Raw genomic sequence first — 17,263 nt, forward strand, 5'->3', positions numbered from 1 at the left:
AGAAGTCAGTCACCGTGAAGGAGAGCGGGCAGCTTGCAATGCAGTCAACAGACCAGCAAGACAACAAATTCTTTTATTTGCAATTTAAGAGCAACACAGATATCCAGAGACAGTATGTTATTCTCTAATCTGACACCCTTACCAGGAATAACACCACAAAAGTTTCATTGTTCAATGGCTGTAGGCACAGCAATTTCTCAAAGAAAATATGATTCTCTGCAAAAGATTTCCATGAAGTTGATTGGGAAGGACAATCAGAATGGAAACAGTTCCCGGGCACGCAGCTTCCCTACCCACGTTCAACATCAACACGTACGCCTCCCTGCGGCTGAAACAACTCAATGAACATTAGCGAGTTAAGACCTTATCTACCTTGAACTCCTTTTCAATATCAGTAAGATTTTCAGATTCTTTTCAGGAAGGTGTCTGTAACTTTTGTTTAAGGAACAGGGTGACAACAGTAAACATTTAAGGCCATTTACCTGTTAGCTCTGTCTTCCTTTTGACTATCTTAATGTAATGCCTCCTACCTACCAAACTTGGTGAGAGAGACTATCTGACTCCAGACATTTCCAGTCCTCCCTTGAAAGGAAACACTGTACATAAGTGGCGGCACGGCTTTCCACCTTTCCCTTAGGAGCTCCAGGGTCGAGGCAGCCACGAAAGCTAGTCATCCACCGTGATGTTCCGGAAAAGGTACGCCATGGACTCCCCATTGTGGATTCTCCGAATTGCTTCAGAAAGAATCAAACTGATGTCCACAGTCTTTATCTTGGGACACTGCAGCTTCTGCACCTCATGAGGGACAGTATTCGTCACCACCACCTAGTCATTGCAGCAATGGAAAATAAACAGTGTTACTGACGTGTGACCAAGTGGTCACTCAGAAAAGTTTATCTAACATTTAGTACCCGAAACCCAAGTTCCAAACTACAAAACCTTATTCCACTGGGTAAAGTTTTTATGAACTAAACTTAACCAACTTTATACAAGGGAAAGGTTACATGGTTCAAAAGCTAAGATTATGACTATCATGGTCTGTGCATGCAGAAACGAGAGGGGAGGCCCAGCACTGCGCAAAGCTTCCATATGATCAGGGAGGAATTCAGGTCTTAAGAAAATGACTGTATCAAACTATATTGAAATACAAACTATAATGAAGTACATAAAGCAAATCTTTATGAAAAGAGATATATATTCCTAACTTTCTATCTGCCCAACAAACCGCTAGCCACCAAAAAGCACTACTGCATTAGGCCCTCTAGAGAGGGATTAAGCAACACTGACTCAGTCATTTCACTCTTCACAGAAAAGACAGCAGCAAATCTTGACTCAAGCTCTCGGCTCCAGGCCTGTGAGGGCAGACAGACCTCGTCAATGGTGGACTCCTCGATCAGGCGGGGCGCCTCTGCAGACAGGATGCCGTGCGTGGCCATGACATAGATCTTGTAGGCTCCCCTCTCTTTCAGGATCTCTGCGGCAGCAACAAAACTTTCCACGTCATCAATGATGTCGTCCTGAGGAGAGACCCGAGTCAGTACTAAGGAGCTCCCTTCATCTCCATCTAGCAACACACAGCGCTCCGCCCTTCCCTGCACTTTGTTTCAGAGGATGTCCAACAGAAAACCAGAGCTGTCTCGCTGGGTGAAAGACCGAACATCCAGAAACAGCAACAAGGCGTGTGGCCTGTACTTTCTGCACAAAGAGCAGCAAAGTCTTACGGTCACGTGTGACACTCAAAGCAGAGTTTAGGACTGCCAAGACTCATTTCCCTGTTTCGAATTTCTGATTAATCCTACAGAGCCAGTGTCCCATGTACTTTTTTCCAAGAGAAAGTTAAACGAGGGAACATAGAAATAAAGTGAGCCATTGTAAGGACTGATCCTCTGGCCCAGCAAAGGCACTTAGACCTGGGAGCAAATATATCACGTTCAAGTGTAAAGAATGAGGCTCTTGTTCTCATTAGTAAGGATGGAACAGCTCATATGTAGTTCACCTCATGGCCCCAAAGCTGACGGTTCAGTAGGTCAGCTACTGTGATGGAATCTAGACCCTTTCTGACAAAGGTTATTCATGGGGTTGAATTTTCTTACGGGAGTTAACATGTTCTTCTGACATCTGTAGGTTACAATGATCCCTGTTCATCTATATAAAAATTTCTGCTATGTGTCCTAAGGGAGTTTGGGTGAGAAAGGATAGATGGAGCCATTTAACTCTATCATTGTTACTGGAAACACAATCCAAAGGTGGACAATTTACTAAGAGCCAGTAGTGTCATCTCTGCACATGAAGGATGACACGGGACCATACCACAATGATGGCGATGCGCCCTCCAACGTCTCCGACTACCGTTATTGGCGGCTTCTCTTTGGCCATCATCACTAGCAAAGCAAAACAAATCACAAGACCCCAGTTAGTCAACGTGTCACTAGTAAAAGAAATGACAACGTCATTCCCCGGAAGTAGTGGCAAAACCATGGCAGACAATTTAAAAAAATGCACATTCCCCCTGAATGACCTTGGGGTCTCTCAGAAACAGACTGTCCAGCGCAGTGCTGTCCAAGTGAAACAGAAGGTGAGCCATGTGTGAAATTTTACATTTTCTAGAAGCACATTAAAAAGCAAAAAGAAATGGGTGAAATTAATAGATTTCATTTTACTCAATATACCCCAAATATTACCATTTCAATATGTGATCAATATACAAATTTATTTAGAAATGATTTATTTTTTTCATACTGAGTCTTTGACATTTGGTGTGCATTTTACAGACACAGCACTTCTCAGCTGAGAGTAGCCACATTTCTAGAGCTCAGCAGCCACATGTGACTAACAGCCCTCACCCGGGCAGCAGGTCTGAAGATGAGCAGCAGAGCGAGGAAGAGCTCACCGACTCAACACAGAAATAGCCCACTCTCTGAGCTTTCAGTCCGCTCTTACTTTCTTCTCAGCTTTCTGAGCTGAGACTGATAAAAAAATGTAAAATAAACGCCACTCTGTAGAAAATAAACAGGGAAAGGCTGCCAGATAAAGAGCCAGCTTTACTTCATTTTCTTCTAAAGCGACCTTATTTGGACAATGTAACCTTATTATCAGATAACTAGGCTACTGACATAATCAGTTTCCTGAAAATTAGGAACTGGAAGACAATAACTATGAGGGCATCATCTTTTCCTGATTTAATTGGTCCTTAAAGTAGAGGCGTCTTATCTCACTACAAAATTTATATCTGGAAAAGGCCCATCAGTGTACAAACCAAACTACAGGATAGAGAAGGGAAACAAGAATTTATCCTCAAAAGGAGGATAGTAAACTGAGAAGAAAAAAAGAATATTCCAGAAGAACAGGCTAAGCATTCTACTTTTTTTGGAAAACTTTATTATTCTAAAGTAATTATCAAACTAGTAGTGGGGGAGGGGGAAGAGAATAAATGCTGGGTAATTATACAGTTTAGTAATTATCAGTAAACAATCCATTTTAGCGGCTTCCTATCGACAGGCACTGTAAACCTTGAAGAACGGGCCATTTCTGTATACTAGCAAATCAGCCAAAGTGAAATTCTGCACTATTTTACTGGCAAATTTCAAGAGACATTTAATGATTCCCCATCCCAGAAACAAGGGCAATTTCTTGACTTTGGGTAGTCAAAAAGGCTCTGCATATAAATATCACCTATGGGGGGGAGGCGGTGGCGCGGGGAATAAACCACCAATACTAGGAAGGATTTTATCAAATTCTGTCTTTAAATTAAACCATGTGGGTAGGCCATTATGTTGACCTACCCACTTCTTCAACAGATATGATCCCTTTTCTTGACCATTTTTCTCTGTAAAAAAAGAAAAAGATTGCAAGCCAGTAACCTCCATCAAAAATCAACAGAAATTGAGCTCCAGTTGATGCAGAAAACATGTCAGAGCATTCCTGTTTACTTTTCTATAACCCTACCTCTCCCCCAAAAATATGTCAGTTTGAAATAAAAAACACACGGGGCGGGCCAAGTGGTGTGGTGGTTAAGTTCACATCCTCCGCTTTGGTGGTCCTGGGTTTGCCAGTTTGGATCCCCAGTGCAGACCCACACACCACTTATCAAGCCATGCTGTGGCAGGTGTCCTACATATAAATAGAGGAAGATGGGCAGAGATGTTAGCTCAGGCCTAATCTTCCTCAAAAGAAAGAAAAAACAGGCATGGCTAGGATCGAGGCTTAAAATGGCTAAAAAGCAAGCCTCACTCCTGGTCTGCTCATTCCCTGCTCTTAACTGGCTTTAGGATCTGGCTAAAACTGAACAGTAATTCTGCAGCTACTAAATAACAGAGACAGGGAGTGACATCAGCAACATGGCAGAGTGAGCAGTTTTCCTTGTCTCTCCCCTTTCAAACTACAACTAAATGAACATTTCTTGATCAATGGAGGATACTCACGCAGCACCTCAGGACGCCTGAGAGAACCGCGCTGCTAACATCAGAAGGTGGATGGACTGCGCCCAGGGAGAAGGTGGAGACAGGTGAGAACTCTCCGGCCCCCAGACAGCCTAGTACCTGCAGGCGACTCCCTCCCGGCTGACATGCTCATAGCAACACCACAGCCCTGAGGGTGGGCATGCGCATCGGTGAGACTGTGGAAACAGGTGACCACATCCCTAAGCCTCCTGTGATTGCTCCTCTGTCCAGTGCGGTCCCACAGTGGCCGCAGGGAGAGTCTCTACCCAGCCGGAGTGGAGAGGCCCCAGCCAGCAAGCACAAAGGCTGGGCGACCTAAGAGCAGAAGTTGTGCGGCCGGGTGAGCTAACTGTTGGCTGCATTAGATGCCCATAGCTCGGCTGCAGCCCAGAGTGGGCAAGTGAGATCCAGCAGGACCAGACAGTGGCAGACCTGCGACTCTGGGCAAACCAGCTCTCGGCTGCCGCAAAAGCCCATAACACCGCTGCAGACCCTAAGGAGGGAGCATGTCTAGGTGGGTCTGTGAGAGCAGGCACCAGCAACCCAAAGCCCCTATGTGATTGTTTCCACAGCTGACAGGAGACCCCACAGGGACACTGTGATCCCAAGGAGTGGCCCAGGCTTGGTCAGGAACAGCTGACAGGGAGCCTGGTTGGCACAGATGACACAGCTGCTGCCCCTTCCCCCCACTGGCAGCAAGTGGAAGCAGTAACCAAACTTTACCTCTATGCGGAGGCACAAATCCACACCATAAAGCAATATGAGAAAACATATCAAATCTCCAGAACAGAAGGAAAATGACAAGTACCCAGAAAACAACCCAGAAGACACAGAAATCTATAACCTAAATGACAAAGAATTCAAAATAGCTATCATTAAAAAGCTCAATGAGTTAAAAGTGAATACAGGGGCCAGCCCGGTGGCACAGAGGTTAAGTGCGTATGTTCCGCTTTGGTGGCCCGGGGTTCACCAGTTCAGCTGCCGGGTGTGGACATGGCATGGCTTGGCAAGCCATGCTGTGGCAGGGGTCCCACATACAAAGTGGAGGAAGATGGGCACGGATGTTAGGTCAGGACCAGTCTTCCTCAGCAAAGAAGAGGAGGATTGGCAGCAGATGTTAGCTCAGGGTTAATCTTCCTCAAACAAAAAAAGAGAATACAGATAGACAACTCAATGAGTTCAGGAGTTACGTCACAAAAAGCTTGATACTATAAAGAAGAACCAATGAGAAATGTTGGAGATGAAAAACACAATGGAGGAGATTAAGAAAAATCTGGACTCCCTGAACAGTAGGGCTGATAACATGGAGGACAGAATTAGCAGTCTGGAGGACAGAATATAGAAATGCTTCAGATAGAAGAGGAGAGAGAACTAAGACTAAAAAGAAATAAGGAAATTCTCCAAGAAGTATCTGATTCAATTAGGACATGCAACATAAGGATTATAGGTATCCCAGAGGGAGAAGAGAAGGAGAAGGGAGCAGAAAGCTAGTTCAAAGAAATAACAGCTGAGAACTTCCCAAACCTGGGGAGAGAGCTGGAATTCCATGTGACAGAAGCTAATAGATCTCCAAACTTTATCAATGTAAAGAGACCAACCCCAAGGCATACAGTAGTGAAGCTGGCAAAAGTCAATGACAAAGAGAAAATATTAAGGGCAGCAAGGCAAAAGAAAATAACCTACAAAGGAACCCCTATCAGGCTGTCAGCAGATTTCTCAGCAGAAACATTACAGGCTAGGAGAGAGTGGTATGATATAGTCAAAACTCTGAAAGACAAAAACTTGCAGCCAAGAATACTCTATCCAGTGAAAATATCCTTCAAATATGATGGAGAAGTTAAAACTTTCCCAGACAAACAAAAGTTAAGGGAGTTCATCGCCACAAGAACCCCCCCCCCCCCCCCCCACAAGAAATGCTCTGGAAGGCCCTCACCCAAAAAAAAAAAAAAAAAAAAGGAAAGGGGCTACAAAACCCTGAGCAATGGAGATAAGCAGAAAGACAAAATCAGAAAGTTGCAGGTTTCCATCAGGTTAGCAAATGCTTAAGTATAGCATTAAAGATAAAAGGAAGGGAAACACCAAGAATAAATATAATCTTGTCATTTTAACCACAAACTCACAACACAAGAAGAAAAAAAGAGGGGCTGGCCCCGTGGCCGAGCGGTTAAGTTCGCGCACTCCACTGCAGGTGGCCCAGTGTTTCGTTGGTTCGAATCCTGGGCGCGGACATGGCACTGCTCATCAAACCATGCTGAGGCAGCGTCCCACATGCCACAACTAGAAGGACCCACAACAAAGAATATACAACTATGTACCGGGGGCCTTTGGGGAGAAAAAGGAAAAAATAAAATCTTTAAAAAAAGAAGAAAAAAAGATGTGACAACAACAACTTAGAAGGGGAAGAGGAAAGGGATGGAACCGGCTTAGTCTAAGGAAATAACAGGCCATCAGAAAGTGGACTATCTCATCTATGAGATATTTTATACAAACCACATGGTAACCATTAAACAAATAATTGGAACAGATGCACAAATTACAAATAAGAAGAAAATCAACGTAGAAAACTACCTAACTGAATTGGTAATGCGAAATTCATGGGACGAGAAACAAAGAAAATACAGGAGAACCGGAAAACATGCGATAAAATGGCAGCATCAGGCCCTCACATTTCAATAATCACTCTAAATATAAATGGGTTGAATTCTCCAATCAAAAGACACAGAGTGGCAGGATGGATTAAAGAACAAGACCCAACAATATGCTGCCTCCAGGAAACACACCTCAGCCCCAAAGACAAACACAGACTCAGAGTGAAGGGATGGAAGACGATATTCCAAGCTAATAGTGAATGTAAGAAAGCAGGCGTCCCCATACTTATATCAGACAAAGTAGACTTCAAGGCAAAACAGGTAAAGAGAGATAAAGAGTAGCAGTTTATAATGATAAAAGGGACACTCCATCAAGAAGACATAACACTTATCAATATATACACACTCAACACAGGAGCATGAAAGTACTTAAAGCAACTATTAACAAAACTAAAAGGAGATATCAACAATAACACAGTAATAGTAGGGGACCTCAACACCCCACTAACACCAACAGATAGATCATCCAGACAGAAAGTCAACAAGGAAACTGTAGAATTAAATGAAAAACTAGACCAGATGGACTTAATAGATATATATAGAACACTCCATCCAAAAACAGCAGGTTACACATTCTTCTCAAGTGCGCGTGGAACATTCTCAAGGATAGACCATATGTTGGGAAACAAAGCAAGCCTCAACAAATTTAAGAGAACTGAAATGATATCAAGCATCTTTTCCGACCATAATGCTATGAAACTAGAAATCAACTACAAGAATAAAGCCGGGAAAGGGGCAAAAATGTGGAGATTAAACAACATGCTACTGAAAGACCAATGGATCATAGGAGAAATCAAATGTTATCCGGAGACAAATGAAAATGAAAACGTGCCATACCAAGTCATTTGGGATGCAGCAAAAGTGGTCCTAAGAGGGAAATTCATTGCAATACAGGCTCACCTCAATAAACAAGAAAAGTTTCAAATAAGCAATCTCAAACTATATCTAACAGAATTAGAAAAAGAAAAACAAACAAAGCCCAAAGTCAGTAGAAGAAGGGAAATAATAAAAATTAGAGCAGAAATAAATGAAATTGAAACAAAAAAGACAGTAGAAAGGATCAATGAAACAAAGAGCTGGTTCTTTGAGAAAATAAACAAAGCTGACAAACCCTTAGCCAGGCTCACTAAGAAAAAAAGAGAGAAGGCTCAAATAAATAAAACCAGTAATGAAAGAGAAGAAATCCAACAGATACCACATAAATACAAAGGATCATAAGAGAATACTATGAAAAACTATATGCCAACAAATTAGACAACCTAGAAGAAATGGATAAATTCTTAGACTCTTACAACCTCCCAAAACTGAATCAGGAAGAAACAGAGAATCTGAATAGACCAGTCACAAGTAAAGAGATTGAAACAGTAATCAAAAATCTCCCCCAAAATAAAAGTCCAGGACCAGATGGCTTCTCTGGAAAATTCTACCAAACATTCAAAGAAGATTTAACAACTATCCTTCTCAAACTGTTCCAGAAAACTGAGGAAGATGGAGCACTTCCTAACACATTCTACAAAGCCAATATCACCCTGATCCCAAAACCAGACAAGGACAACACAAAAAGGAAAATTACAGGCCAACATCACTGTTAAACCCAGACGCAAAAATCCTCAACAAAATATTGGCAAACTGAATACAGCCAATACATTAAAAACATAACACACCTTGATCAATGTGGGATTTACATCTGGGACATGCATGGTTCAACATCCACAAATCAATCAGTGTGATACACCACATTAACAAAATAAGGAACAAAAACGATATGATCATCTCAATAGAAGCAGAGAAAGCACCTGACAAGATCCAACCTCCGTTTATGATAAAAACTCTCAATAAAATTGGCATAGAAGGAAAGTACCTCAACATAATAAAGGCCATATATGACAAACTCCAGCCAACATCATACTCAATGGGGAAAAACTGAAAGCCATCCCTCTAAGAATAGGAACAAGACAAGCATGCCCACTCTCACCTCTCTTATTCAACATAGTACTGGAGGTTTTGGCCAGAGCAATTAGGCAGGAAAAAGAAAGAAAAGGAATCCAAATATGCAATGAAGAAGTGAAACTCTTGCTGTTTGCAGACAACATGATCTTATATATAGAAAATCCTAAAAAATCTTCGGAAAGCTACTACAAGTAATCAACAATTACAGCAAAGTTGCAGGGTACAAAATCAACTTACATAAATTAGTAGCATTTCTATACTCTAATGACGAACTAACAGAGAACTCAAGAACACAATCCCATGCACAATCACAACAAAAAGAATAAAATATCTTGGAATAAATTTAACCAAGGAAGTGAAAGATCTATACAATGAAAACTACAAGACTTTCCTGAAAGAAATTGATGACAACATAAAGGGATGGAAAGACATTCCATGCACATGGATTGGAAGAATAAACATAGTTAAAATGTCTATACTTCCTAAAGCAATCTACAGATTCACTGCAATCCCAATCAGAATCCCAATGACATTCTTCACAGAAATAGAACAAAGAATCCTAAAATTCATATGGGGCAACAAAAGACCCTGAATTGCTAAAGCAATCCTGAGAAAAAAGAGCAGAGCTGGAGGCATCACAATCCCTGACTTCAAAATGTGCTACAAAGCCATAGTGATCAAAACAGCACGGTACTGATACAAAACAGACACACAGATCAATGGAACAGAATTGAAAGCCCAGAAATAAAACCGCACATCTATAGACGGCTAATCTTTGTCAAAGGAGGAGAGAACTTACAACGGAGAAAACAAAGTCTCTTCAACAAATGGTGCTGGGAAAACTGGACAGCCACGTGGAAAAGAATGAAAAGAGACCATTCTTTCACGCCAGTCACAAAAATAAACTCAAAACAGATCAAAGACTTAAAGGTAAGACCTGAAACCATAAGACTTCTGGAAGAAAATACAGGCAGAATGTTCTTTGACATCAATCTTAAAAGGATCTTTTTGGACATCATGTCTTCTCAGTCACGGGAAACAATAGAAAGAATAAACAAAGGGACTTCATCAGACTAAAGAGCTTCTACAAGGCAAAGGAAAACAGGATTCAAACAAAAACACAACCCATCAACTGGGAAAAAATATTTGCAAATCATATATCCGACAAAGGATTAATCTACATAATATATAAAGGCCTCACACAACTCAACAACAAAAAATCGAACTGCCCAATCAAAAAATGGGCAGGGGGGGCTGGCCCCGTGGCCGAGTGGCTAAGTTCGCGCGCTCCGCTGCAGGCGGCCCAGTGTTTCGTCGGTTGGAATCCTGGGCGCGGACATGGCACTGCTCATCAGACCACGCTGAGGCAGCATCCCACATGCCACAACTAGAGGAACCCACAACGAAGAATACACAACTATGTACTGGGGGGCTTTGGGGAGAAAAAGGAAAAAATAAAATCTTTAAAAAAAAAAAAAAAATGGGCAGGGGATATGAAGAGACATTTCTCCCAAAAAGATATACGGATGGCCAATAAGTACATGAAAAGATGCTCATCATCACTGATCATCAGGGAAATGCAAATCAAAACTACACTAACATATCACCTTACACCTGTTAGAATGGCTAGAATAACCAAGACAAAAAATAACAAATGTTGGAGAGGTTGTGGAGAAAAAGGAACCCTCATACACTGCTGGTGGGAATGCAAACTGGTGCAGCTACTACGGAGAACAGTATGAAGGTTTCTCAAAAAATTAAAAATAGAAATACCATATGACCCAGCCATCCCACTACTGGGTATCTATCCAAAGAACCTGAAATCAGCAATTCCAAGAGTCCCATGCACCCCTATGTTCACTGCAGTATTGTTCACAATAGCCAAGATGTGGAAGGAACGTAAGTGCCCATCGACTGATGATTAGATACAGATGTGGTGTATATATATACAATGGAATACTGCTCAGCCATTAAAAAAGGATAAAACTGTCCCATTCACAACAACATAGATGGATCTTGAGGATATTACGTTAAGCGAAATAAGCCAGACAAAGAAAGACAATCTCTGTATGACTTCACTCATATGGAAGACAAACACATGGACAAAGAGAACAGGTTAGTGTTTACCAGGGGAAAGGGGGGATGGGAGTGGGCACAAAGGGTGAAGTGGTGCACCTATAATATGACTGACTGACAACAACATACAATTGAAATTTCACAGGTTGTAAACTATCATAACCTCAATAAAAAATAAAATAGAAAAACAAAAACAGAGACAGACTTAATGACAGAGTCAAAAGAAACGGATCAGACCTTGCAGGCTAAAAAATGCCCCACATTTTCTAATTGCTTGCCAAAACATAAAACATAAAATAATGTATGTAGGTAAAGGATAAAGGGTGCTAACATCACCCTATGTCTAAGATTCTGCTCTCTTTCTCCAATTTGTCAAACAAAATCCAGTCTAAGAATTAATTAATTGTGCACCATTACTCCTGGCCAGAAAGCACTGTTAAAAACAATATCACCTTACTGTGGTAAAAATGTCAATTTATCAAATGATTTCCAATGTTCTTATGAATAAAGCAGGAAATTGTCTTTTGTTCTTAAAATTAGCATTTTCCAAGCAAAATAATGCTGCATTTACAATCACCCTTAGAACCACACACACACTCTTTTACTCCTTCCCCAGCGTCAATTAACCAAACGTTCCTCTCCTAAAATAAAGAGCAAAAAAGAACAAAGGGGAACTATGCATTCCTCATCCATTTTGATGTTGGTCTATTTCTAGTTCAATGGAATGTCAAATTTTATCCATAGACTGATAGTAAAAACAGACAGATGCAGGAAATAAAATAAGGTCTCCAGTAAAACTAGAACTGAAATTATTTTCAAGCTCATAACCCTACCGACACGCAAACAAGTCAGAACATACTCTTAGATGCTTGAGAGGAGCTAATGTCTGTTTTCACTTTACTGGTGAATCTTCACTTGTAAAATTAACAAGGCAGGAAAGTCAAGCCAGAAAAGGTGACTTCCTCTCACTTTTGCAGTCCGAACTCTTAACGTTCGCCACCGTGGCAAACACAGAGCAGTGTTTAGTGGAATCACTGACGTAAGATCCTTTCAGGTTCATTACACGCCCTCGCCATCAGGGAGGTATCAAGTCTACCTTATAAAACAGAAACACTTATACAACTTCACTTTTAATAAATTACTCTAAAAAAAAGGGCTCCTCAGCCTTGGCACTACTGACATGCAGGACTGGACAGTCGTTTGTGACACTGTCAGCATGGTCAGCAGCATCTCTGGCTTCTACTCACTAGATGCCAGTAGCACCCTACCTCCCGCCTGGTTGAGACACCAGAAATGTCTCCAGACATTGCCAAATATCCCTCCTCTGGAGGGCAAAATCGCCCTTGGTTGAGAACTATTGCTCTAAAAGAATGGGTTGCAGAAAGAAAAAATAGTTCACCTTTCTAAAAAATGCAAAGACACCAAGGGTGAACATTTGCTTTCCTTGGGTCTCGTCCTACCTTTCGAATATATTCATCTTCATTACTATTAAATAAACTATCAAAACATACTAGAAGCATAACTGAAATATAAATATAAAGCATATTTAATTTGGAAGGTACAATCACACATACAAGAAATAACATTTTTTCAGAACTCTCTTGGCTAAATCTATAAAAGGAAATCATAGAAAATGATCTGACAGCAACTGTAAAAGGTGTAATGTAAACACATCAACATGTTTATGAAGGAAGGCATTACTTTGCAAGTTTTACATGATTTGCAAGACTACTGCAAGGGGAAAACACTGTTACAATCATAAGCAACAAAGCAACAGTCTCAGAACAGAGAATCTCACCATATAAAAATACTGTGATAATCTGGCAGTATCTATCAAAATAACCTCTGATACAATGACATTATTCCTGGGTCTTTATCCTGTAAACACACTCAGTCACTTACGAAAGAACCTGAGTGAAGGTGAGTCACAGGGAGTAACGTGTGGTAGCTGAGAGTGTACTCTGAAGCCCAGACCTTGGTTTCTAAATGCCACTTTCCACTAAAGGAACTGGAGAAATGGCTGACTCCAGGGCAAAGAAAGCACAAGATGAACATGGGACATCTAGTTATCCCAGAAAGCAAGGAGGTATCAAAAAAGGAGAGGGACATGTCAAAAGAACACAGGAGGCAGCTTGAAGCAGTTCTCTCTGGCCAAGTCTGAGGCAGTTGGAGCATTAAAATAAACAGCAGCAAAGGATTATAACACACTGAATAAAATAAGATTCTACAAATCCATACTGATATAAAAGAAGGAATGAATATGGAAGAAGGGGAATTAGAAAAATCACCATTTGACAACAATCACAGTGATGAGTGATTTAACCTAACACGAGGAAACACACAAGCCTCAATTAAAGAATATTTTACAAAATAACTAGCCTATACTCTTTAAAAGTATCAAGGTCCTAAGAAACAAAGAACAGACGAGCCATTCCAGATTAAATCAGACTAAAGAGAAACGACAACTGAGTGCAATGTGTGGTCCTGGGCCAGAAGAAAACTTTTTCCCTTCCTCTAAAGGACATTGGTGGGACAACTGGTAAAACTTGAATAAGGTCTGCAGATTAGATAACAGCACCGTAATGACGTTAGTTTCCTGAGTGTGGTAATTATACTGTGGTTACGTAAGAGTCTCTGTTTTTAAGAAGTATATACTGAAGTATTTAGGAATAAAGGGGCATTATATCTGCAACTCACTCTCAAATGGTTCAGAGAAAAATAATATGTATGTAAAGGTTAAATTTGAGGACTCTGAGTGAAGAGTAGAGAGGAATTCTTTATTATTCTTTCAGCTTTTCTCTAAGTCTGCAGTTAGTTCAAAATAAAAAGCTAAAAAAACAAAACAAGAAGTATGGATTCTGGAGTCAGCTGCTTCCTTCCAATCCCAGCTCCAGGGGCTCCTGGCGACGTGGCTCGAGTCCTCGCCGGCAGGATGAAGGCTAACGAGAGCACCTGCACGCGGGGCAGTGTGAGGACCGACCTCTAGCAGGTTCAAGATCTGCCAAGGGCTTAGAACAGCACATACTGAGGGCTCAACCGGCGCTCGCTGAGACTGGGGCTGTTTTCACAGCCAAAGACCAGAAAAAGTCCACATCTTCATCAATGGGGACTGATTACAGAAATTATGGTATATCCATAAAATACAATACTGTCAAACTGTAAAAGACTGAGAAATCAGTCTGGTCTGATAGGAAAGCAGCTATTGAATGAAAAAAGCAAGGGGTAGAACAATGTGTATATATTTGAGTGAAAATGAAAGAAAAAGAAACACATATTTGCTGGTATAGGTGTAAAGCCTCTAAATAGATATAAAAGAAACGAACCATGCTGCAGGTCAGAGCAGCTGGAGGCAGAAAAGAGTTCGTGGCAGAGGGAGAGGTGGGTGGGTGGGAAAGATTTTCACTGTAAAGAATTTTATACTTTTTGAGTTGTGAAATATATGAATGCATGCATATTCAAGAACTTTAATTATGAAAATCTCAAAAAAAATAAAATGCTGTGATACCAAAAATTTAATATTAAAAAAGAGTATATTACTTGCTTCTCTTACATAAAAATCTCCAAAGTTGAAAACAACGGAAATTTTATAGGATTGGGGGGAAAAAAAATAGAATGTTTACACCTTAGGAGCCTGTCTGAAATAACCTGTTTGAGGGGCTGGCCTGGTGGCACACGTTCTGCTTCAGCAGCCCGGAGTTCGCCGGTTTGGATCCCAGGTGTGGACCTATGCACTGTTTTTCAAGCCATGCTGTGGCAGGCGTCCCACATATAAAGCAGAGGAAGATGGGCACGGGTGTTAGCTCAGGGCCAGTCTTCCCCAGCAAAAAAAAGAACAGAATGAAAATAGGGGCGGGACCAAGATGGCAGAGTGAGAGGTCTTCTTTGTCTCTCCCCCGTCGAATCTACAACTAATTGGACATTCACCAATTAACAAAGGATATCCAGATAGCATCTCAAGACACCTAAAAGTCTCGTGCTACTACACATCGGAAGGCGGACGGACTTCCCCCCGGGAGGAGGTGGAAATATGGTGAAAACTCTCTGACCCCCGAGCCCCAGACAGCCTAGTTCCTGCAGGAGGCTCTCTTCCAGTGGACTCCCCCATAGCATTGCCACACACCAAGGGCAGGAGTGTGCACTCACCAGCAGAGCAATGGTGGAAACAGGTGACAACACCCCTACCCAAGCCCCCCGCGATCATACCTAAGCCTGGGGGAAATCCCCAGGGTCCCGCACCCACTGGCAGGGAAGGCCTCCGCTCGCCATTAGCAGGGAGGCTCCTCCCAGAAGCCAGAACAAAGAGAAGCTCCTGGCGGGCCCGGCACGGCACCAGACTGCAAGCTGCCACTGAGCTCACGGTCTCCAGTGCACAGCTCAGTGCAGGGGGTGCCCGGACTTCCCGTAGATGTGCTTGGGGACACGGCTGGAGCTCCAGTGCCTGGCTCTGCGGCACGGGGGAAGGCTTTGAGGTCCCGCACCTCCCCAGCAGGGAAAGCCTCTGCTCGCCATTAGCAGGGAGGCCATACCCAGAATCCAGGACAAAGGGAAGCTCCCGGTGGGCGGATCCCCCAGGGCAGCTCCAGACTGCAAGCTGCCGCTGGGCTCACGGTCTCTGGCGCATGGCTCGGTGCAGGGGGCACCCGGACTTTGCGTAGACGTGCTTGGGGACACGGTTGGAGCTCCAGTGCCTGGCTCTGTGGCGCGGGGGAAGGCTCCGGGGTTCCGCATCTCCCCGGCAGGGAAAGCCTCTGCTAGCCATTAGCAGGGAGGCCAGGCCCAGAATCTAGGACAAAGGGAAGCTCCTGGTGGGCGGATCCCCCTGGGCAGTTCCAGGCCGCAAGCTGCCTCTGGGCTCACAGTCTCCGTCACACGGGTCGGTGCAGGGGGTGCCGGGACTTCCCGTGGATGCGCTTGGGGACTGGGTGGAGCTCCAACACCCCGCTCTGTGGCCCGGGGGGTCGCTCCAGGGTCCTGCATCCCCCCAGCAGGGAGGGCCTCTGCTCACCATTGGCAGGGAGGCCCCGCCCAGCATTCAGAACACCAGGAAGTTCCCTAGAGCAGAATTCCCCACAAGGCAGCAACTTACAAGCCACCACCAGGCCCACGGACTCTGGCCGTGTCCCAGACGAGGCAAGGGGCTCCCAGAGATCCCGTGAGAGTGAAGTGGGGCAGAGTAGAGCTCTGGTGAAATGGCTACGTAGCCCAGGGGGGATCTCCAGGTTCTTACAGCAGCCTCAGCGAAAGCCTTTGCACAGCACTAGTGGAGAGGTCCCGACTGGCAATCGCAAGGCAGGAAGGCCCTGGGGCAAAAGCAGCACAGGTGAGCTAATGACAGACTGCAGAAGATACCCATAGCTCTGGTGGGACCTATAGTGGACAAGTGTAATCTGGTGGGCTCTGTTAGGGACAAATCGGAGATTACAGGTGATCCTGCTCCTGGCTGATGGGAAAGCCCACAACACTGCTGCAGACCACAAGGAGGGAGCACGTCTAGGTGGGCTGCAGCAGTAGGCACCAGCAGCCTGAGGCCCCCTTGCAATTGCCCCCACAACCGACGAGGGACCCCACAGGACCATTGTGACTACAAGGAGGGGTCCAGGCCCAGTCAGTAACAGCTGACAGGGTTCCTGGTTGGGGCAGTCTAAACAGGTGTCCCCTCCTCACACACCAGTCGCAACAAGTGGAAGCAGCGAGTAAACTCTATCTCTAGGCAGAGGCACAAATACACGCCATCAAGCAGTATGAAAAAATATATTAAATCTCCACAACAGAAGGAAAATGATAAGCCCCCAGAAAACAATCCCAAAGACAATGAAATCTATAACCTAAATGACGATGATTTCAAAACTGCCATTATTAAAAAACTCAACAACCTAAAAGAGAATTCAGATAGACAACTCAATGAGTTCAGGAGTTATGTCACAAAAGAGCTTGACACTATAAAGAAGAACCAATTAGAAATACTGGAGATGAAGAACACAATGGAGGAGATTAAGAAAAATCTGGACTCTCTGAACAGTACGGTCAATAATATGGAGGACAGAATTAGCAATTTGGAGGATAGAAATGCTGCAGGCAGAGGAGGAGAGAGAATTAAGACTAAAAAGAAATGAAGAAACTCTCCGAGAATTATCCGACTCAATTAGGAGA

General features: G+C 43.2%; 1 protein-coding gene across 2 annotated transcripts in view; it reads right to left on the reverse strand.

Moving 5' to 3' along the window:
• Positions 1 to 57: 57 nt before the first annotated feature.
• The window catches only part of PRPSAP1 (phosphoribosyl pyrophosphate synthetase associated protein 1), a 39,519-nt gene continuing 22,313 nt past the window's right edge, over positions 58 to 17,263 (reverse strand). For both annotated transcript variants that reach the window (XM_046676685.1, XM_046676686.1), the window contains 3 exons: positions 2,311 to 2,381; positions 1,371 to 1,517; positions 58 to 825 (listed from right to left, as the gene is read on the reverse strand). In XM_046676685.1, the coding sequence (XP_046532641.1) occupies positions 667 to 825; positions 1,371 to 1,517; positions 2,311 to 2,381 (377 nt within the window). In that variant the 3' untranslated portion in view covers positions 58 to 666. The remainder of the gene's footprint in view (positions 826 to 1,370; positions 1,518 to 2,310; positions 2,382 to 17,263) is intronic.

This window comes from Equus quagga, chromosome 11 (assembly GCF_021613505.1).
Source record: "Equus quagga isolate Etosha38 chromosome 11, UCLA_HA_Equagga_1.0, whole genome shotgun sequence".
Lineage (NCBI taxonomy): Eukaryota > Metazoa > Chordata > Mammalia > Perissodactyla > Equidae > Equus > Equus quagga.